We start from the raw sequence: 7,229 nt of genomic DNA, 5'->3' as shown, positions 1-7,229 counted from the left end.
TGGATTGCTACAGACTCTAGCCATACTTGTGGCGCATTTGCCCCTTGTTCAGGGGGTGCCTGACGGTTCAGTCCCTGACAGAATCCAAGGCACAGCGACAGGCAGGGAGGCCACTCTCTTCCACGACTGAGTAGTGGAAACGAGTACCCCTCTCAGCCGCCCTCTCGACGCTCCTGTTTGCTTGGGGACCTTTTTTTGCCGCCGAGAGCGCGAGGCGGCTGAGGAGCGGTCGCTGAGGCGCCCTGAGGGGAGCGGCGGCGAGAAGGGTCGGGCTCGCGCGCTGCGCGCGTTGCCAAGAGCGCGGGGCGCGCGGCGGCCCCTTCGGTGCGTGCCTGCCGCTGGCTCCGCCCGCCCCGCCGCCCGTGCGGCCCTGGCGCACTACAGCTCCCGGCAGCCTCCTCTACACGCCGTGACTCGGCTGGGGCGACGGCGGCGCCGGCTGAGATGGAGTGAGGGGGCGAGCGGCGGAGAGAGTGCAGCCCACCGAGCTCTGGCCCCCTGCCCCCTTTCTCTCTCTCTCTGGCCAGGGCCTATGCGGCCCCCCAGAGACCATGGGATCCAGGATCAAGTGAGTGCCCCCGGAGCTCTCCAGCCCCGCTCGCAGGCCCTCAGGAAAGCGGGAGGGCTCTGGAGAGCGAGAAGGGGACTTCCCCGCCCTCCCTCCAGCTCCGTGTGCGGCCGCGCGGGCGAGAGCCCGGCCGAGCCTACAGGCCTCGGGGTAGGGCGGGAAAGACTGGGAGGAAGAATGGGGAAGTGTGCTTCCCACCCCCTCAGGCCAGCTCACGGGCCGGGGAGGGGGAGGCGACAGGGCGGCGGGCCCCGTGCCGTCAAACCTCAACTCAGCGGCAGGACCCCGGGGCGCGGGGCTTTGCCGTCCCCTCTGCCCTGAGAAGGGGAATGTGTTTCCTGCCCTCAGACCCAGCCATGCTCTGTAGTATTCTTTCTCCCTGTGTGCAGTTCTCCGTATGGTAGGCACAGGGCCAGGCTGTGAAGGCAGTTTCAATTTTATCAGTGCAGGCCTGAAGGAGTGCTGGGGCTGCTGGAGTGGGAAAGTCCTCATTGCCCGCAGAGGTGACGTCTGTTTTGGGGTGTGGTGGGGTCGAGAGAGTTCAAAGCTTCCTTGCCTGGGTTGGAGTGTGCTAGAGGAAAGATAGTCTAATTCTGGTATCTTAAAAGTGCATTAACAATGAAATTTAGGGGAAGGAGAGGAGTGATGCAAGTGATCAATGTGTTGGGTTTGGAACTCCATGCCCTCGGTGTTTTTTGAATTTTCACAAAAGTGTGGGCTAGTTTATTGATAAGCCCTGTTAGTATTTTTGGTATTGTCACATTAAAGATTTCAGTTCATTTGTATGCTGTTCCAGGCAAATTCTGTTCCTCTGAGACAGGTAGATGTGTAATAAAGCTATCACCAAGCAGAGAGTGCTGACATCTCTCTGCGGGAAAGGGATGATATAGCGGAGAGATCCTGTTAGATTGTATTTCATTCAGTAGTTTCAGCAGGTGCTGTTGAGCAATTGCTTTTCCTTCTTGAACACACTGTCTTCAAAATTACATAGGGCTTTACCTTCTCACCTGTTTAACTTGAATATGGGGCTGGAAGAAAAGCAGTTTGTGGTCCTTGATGACACATCTTCCTGTTCCCAAGCCCATAGGCTGGATATAAGTGTGTATCTATCCAGGCAAGTGTTAGGAAAAGGTAAGCAGATGATGAGTGCATGTAGTGATAGTACTGAGGTGATTGGTTGGTGCCCCAAAGCAACATTCCTTCTTCCAGAGATGTTGTGAGTGAGGATAATTTTTGCACTCCTTTGGTATATGGGTTCTCAACTGTTGCTACAAAAAAAGTCAAAATGTGAGAAAATAGTTACATTTGTCTTACATTCAGATACTGGTAGAACCTAAAATTGTTACTGTTTTGACAGCAGAGGAGGGTATAGCTGTAACTTGCACTTTCAGATCTTGCAGTGGCCGTCATTGCTTGGGTCAGTATTGTGATCTGAAATGACTTTGGAGAGCAGCCTTGGGGAAGAGGACCTGAGGGTCCTGGTGGGCAGAAGGATGACCATGAGCCAGCAATGTGCCTTTGTGGCCAAGAAGGCCAATGGCATCCTGGGGTGGATTAGAAGAGATGTGGTTAATAGGTCGAGAGAGGTTCTCATTCCCTTCTACGCTGCCCTGGTGAGGCCACATCTAGAATATTGTGTCCAGTTCTGGCCCTCTCAGTTCAAGAAGGACCTCAGGGAACTGCTTGAAAGAGTGCAGTGCTAAAGGGAGCAGAACATCTCCCATGTGAGGAAAGGCTGAGGGAGCTGGATTTCTTTAGCTTAGAGAAGAGGACTGAGGGATGACCTCATTTATGTTTATAAAAATGTGAAGGACAGTGTTCGGAGGACAGAGCCAGGCTCTTCTCAGTGATGTCCAATGACAGGACAAGGGGCAAAGGGTATAAGATGGAGAAGAGGAGGTTCCATGTGAACATATGGAAAAACTTCTAGTGTGAAGGTGACAGAGCACCTGAACAGGCTGCCCAGAGAGGTTGTGAAGTTTCCTTCTCTGAAGGTTTTCAAAACCTGCCTGGATGCCTTCCTATATGACCTACTGTAGGTGATCCTGCTCTGGCAGGGGGATCAGACTAGATAATCTTTCAAGGTCCCTTCCCACCCCTAATCATCTGTGATTCTGTGACTTCTTATGATAACCTTATTCTTAAATCTGTTAAAAGGCTGGCACTCACTTAAAATGTATCTGCTTTTGTGGATGTACTGAATCCACAAGCTGAATTTACTGTCTTTGGCTTTACATACACTTTGTGGAACATAAATGTAATCACTCAGATAACACACTAAAACTGGAAGCCTCATTTGAGTAGCAGTTAGGAAGTGTTTACTACAGGTGGTGGACTTTGGGATTTACTGTGCAAAGTCTTTCAAGATTGCAGACAGAGCCTGGGTCTTTCTGTGTCACCAGGATAACACAGGTTATGTGAGCATTACTTTTCATTCCTCTTGTACCTTGTGAGAAAGCATTTTGTCCATTGTGTGGTTAAGCAACTTTGCCTTGAGTGACAATCAAGAAGTTAACTTTTTTCCACTTTGGACAGAACACTGCACCCAAGTAGGCTAAGTGCAATACTTCAAAATAATCTTGAAATATGTAAAGAGGGAGCTAACCTAAGGAATAGGTTTTCCTGGTCTGCTTTTTTGAGCTGGATTGCCAAGTAGCTCCCTTATTGGGGTAGATGGGAGTGTTAATGTGAACACTGTTTTATAATTTGGTATAGTAAGGTGTGCCTCCTTTAGTGGTGTCAGTATGTGTTGGAGCCCTAGCAAAAATCCATTAGTCAGATTTCTTGCTTCTTGCCATAGATTAATAATTATGAGGGATGTAAAATTCCTTGGCACATGATGAGTTGCACACGCTGTGATACACTCTGCATGAAACCTGGACATATGTGTCAGTTGTATTTTTGATGGATGTATAGAAATGAGTCATCTCAGTGAAAGGCTGATTAGAGAAAATTATTGGTAGCTGTATCAGACTGAAGTGAAAGAAATCAAGAAGTCGCCAGCAATCCTGTAAGCTTTTGACTTGTGTATAGCTGCAAGCAAAAAAAGAAAAAAAAAAAGTTAATTGGCTATTGGGTTACACTGCTGGGTTAAGCATTTTGTGGAGCTTGTCGTACAGCATGTACAAGGCACTCTGTGACAGCAAGGCAATGGGACATAGGAGTCTATTTCAGTTTATAGTATAGAACAATAGTTAATAGTATCGAGTTAACCTGACTACCATCACTTCTGGGTATTCTGGAGTACTCAAGACTTCAGAAAATAGATTTTTTTTTTTTTCCTTAATAATGTGTTGATAATACAAAATCTGTTCAACAAAATTCCACTGCACTGTAAAAAACTTGGCGTATTCCTTTCCAGAGGTGGTTGTAGTTTAGTGGTGGCAGAAGAGATCCCTCATACTAATCTAGGAGTACTTTCAGATATTTAACATACATTTTTCTGTATACTAAAATGTAATATTATCTGCATGGAGAATACCAGGCAGAAATACTTAAGTATATGCAAATTAATCAAGTTTTGAGGTGCAGTTTCTGATTTCTGCTAGTAAATTTTTTTCTGCAACAATTGGGCAACTGTGTCTGGTTACAAGACAATTATCAGCAGTGTCAGACTCCTCTCTTATGCCTCTGTTTTTAAGTAGAATGATACTAGAATGATTTCTTTTTCTTATGTTTAGAAAATAATGCTCCTGTCAGAATTGAAATAGGCTTTATATATGTAAGGTATGGAGTTCTGTACTACATGCAGCTTGTGCAAAAGACTTTAATTCTACTGTGTACAAATCTCTTGCAGTTTGGTGAAAACTAATAATTTTGATTGTAAAAAGTACATAAATATGTTATTTGAAGTGTTATGTTACTTCAATGTAAAATTGAATTTGTTATGGATTACTTTGATTACCAAAGCTGTTTCTACATCAGAGAGATTTGAGTAATTCATACAACTAGCATTTATCACAGAAGCAGTCTGTTCTCGTAGTGCTCCTTGCTAAATTTCTGTTTACAAAGAAGAATTGCTAGGTATTTTTGTACATGCATGTCCTATGTGTTCTTTGATTGCTTGTATATGTTCACTTGATAAGTGACCATTGGTTTTTAAGCGATTATTGTGAGGAAAGAAAACCGTGTGTGTTTAGGGTTCTAATGCTGTGGATGATTTCAGTGGGTTGGGATTTTATGACAATGCACAGGTGGCATTAGATATCTGCAGGGTAGTTTAATCATAAACATGGACTGCAAAATATACATATTATGATGCATGTTTGTGCTATAATTGCAAACAGTATGAAGTTCTTACAGTGAGTTGTTTCCTTAATTCCATAGAGAAGTTATTAAATATTCAGAATTCAACAATGATTTCATTCTCATACTGAGGTGTTAGCTTGTTGAATGCAGCCTTTAATACAGAGTTTCTGGCTTGGCAAAGCTACTTTAATTTCGCTGTTCCTAGAAATAAGTGGACGTTTGTCATGGAATACAAAATGTGATGTCTTTTTGTCTGAAAGTTTTGGTGTATAGTATGTGCTTTTGTCAGCTGTGTTATACGATGTTTTCACTAAAGAACTTGAACACAGACGCTAACATAATATTAAAAAGGTGTTTGTTATTTTATCCATTAGCTGTAAAAATATTATAAAACTTATAAATTTTTAATTAAGGAAACAAGGTGCTAAAAATAAAGACATAAACAAGAAGAGTAAGGTAAGGCTGCACAGCAATATGTTTGTGGCATTAACATGGACACAATTTCATCCTCATCCTGTACCATGATTGTAGGAGTGTAGCTAAGAATCTCAATATTTGAAGCAGACTATGTGTAGCAGTTTTAAGTAGCACAGAGAAAATTATGCACATTTGTTTTATACTGCAAACTAATAGTTGATTTGTTGGTTTTAGTTTTCTCCTAACTTGTGAGTGTCTTTTTCTGAAAAATGGCTACATAAAGTGAATCAGTTGGGAACTGGTAGCAAATTAAATTAACATTAATTGAATTGTGAACCATATTGTTGCTCCTGTGAGGTGCTCTGTGAAACTGTAGAATGTGATCCTATGTTACTGAAGCCAATGGTAGCTTTTCTGTCAATTTAAATAGGCGTGGGCTTTTGGCTTAAAGTCACTTGAGTTACACTAAGTAGTCCTGTGGCACGGTTAGAAATGTTTTGTTTGATTCCTTTTGGTGTTAAACTAGGATTAAAAAATGATAGAAATTCTCTGAAGAGTAGGCTGAACTCCTTGACATGTTTATATGTTTGATTTGAGGTGCTGGGTGAGATGAGCTTCAGTTTTTAAAATCATTATTCAGGTGGGAATTTGTGTGTGTGTGTATGTTTTTTATAATTACTTTAATCTTTAACTGTAAGGCAGCTAACAAAGTTCACAAGTTAATTATACCTCAACAATTTTCTAACTTTAGTTTACATTAACACACAGGAGATAATATCACTACACAAGCAGACATAAATTTAGAGCAGTAATTATGCAGTTTAGATTCTCGGTTTTAACCAGAAAATCTAAGAATAAAGTGTCACATGCTCAGACTTATGAAATCCTTATTTTGATAACTAAACAATTACAGTCTAATGTGTGATTCTCTTAAATCTCAAATTTTGGAGTAGCTGAAATTGTTAGACCAAAGAATCTAACTCAAAATATGCTCCCTTATAGAATCACCTGCTGCCATGACATGCTTATGCAATGCAATTCCAGAGCTTCACTTATGGAGTTACATTGCAATGAACTGAAAATCTACACCTTTCCCCCTGCCCCTACCCTCCCCCCCCCCCCCAAGTCTTATATCATTAACTTTTTATTTCTGGTGTATTTACAGCTCTGAAGCTGAGTAAGTCTCTTTCCTCCAACGTTTACTTTTTTTAGTTGAATCTGATATAATTTTTACCTTTCACACCTCTCTCCCTATTTTGCACATCTGTCAGCTTTCTGCATTTGACTCGGAAGTCTTGTGAGGTGAAACATTTATTGAAGAGAGGAAATGTATGCATAAAATAACTTTACATCCTTTTGACTGCAGCTTCTGTTTTTTTCCTTTTTTCTTGAGTAAATAGGTATAATGAAATTGAACTCAAGGGTCACAGTAAAGAAAACACGCATCTTGGTTGTTTGTCCCATATTTGACAGCATTACTCTTCAGTTTGGTGAAGAGAAAATCCTGATTATTCAGGATTATTTTTTCCCCCCTGAAAAAACCTTCTGTATTTAGCACACAGGTGATTTACTTTCTCATTTGAACATAAAAGTGAAATAAAAAGACTTGCTATTGCAAGTTGCACATGGAATCAAAATTGGAATTATGACCAAGGACTGAAATGACTGTTGTTTCTCTGAGTAGCATTCTGGAAAGTGATATGAAAGGTATGGGTTTACTTTTCCAGCAAAATTCTGAATGATAGGCCTGTCATATTTTGATATCTGGGAAAGCAGAGTAGTTGCAATAATCAAAGTGACTTAAAGATTCTTCTTTTTTCTCTGTGGAAGTTTGTTAGACACCCTGTTCACAGTGACTCATCTGAGCTTCAGTTGTATCTTGTTACCTACCAGTAAGGCAGAAAGATCGGATGTGAAATCATCACAGACTATCAAACAAACTTAGTTTATCAGGTTGTATCTGCATTTTGAGGACCTTTTTTGACTGAGTAATTGA

The 7,229-nt window shown here is 42.1% G+C and overlaps 1 protein-coding gene across 3 annotated transcripts in view; it reads left to right on the top strand.

Annotated features, from left to right (window-relative positions):
- The first annotated feature begins 421 nt into the window (after nucleotides 1-421).
- The window catches only part of DENND1A (DENN domain containing 1A), a 198,403-nt gene continuing 191,595 nt past the window's right edge, over nucleotides 422-7,229 (top strand). For all 3 annotated transcript variants that reach the window (XM_054174197.1, XM_054174196.1, XM_054174198.1), the window contains exon 1: nucleotides 422-568. In XM_054174197.1, coding sequence (XP_054030172.1) covers nucleotides 552-568 — 17 coding nt within the window. In that variant the 5' untranslated portion in view covers nucleotides 422-551. The remainder of the gene's footprint in view (nucleotides 569-7,229) is intronic.

Source organism: Dryobates pubescens, chromosome 29 (genome assembly GCF_014839835.1).
Source record: "Dryobates pubescens isolate bDryPub1 chromosome 29, bDryPub1.pri, whole genome shotgun sequence".
Classification (NCBI taxonomy): Eukaryota; Metazoa; Chordata; class Aves; order Piciformes; family Picidae; genus Dryobates; species Dryobates pubescens.
Note: the sequence above shows the minus strand (reverse complement) of the source record. Positions and strands in the feature narration are given on the sequence as shown.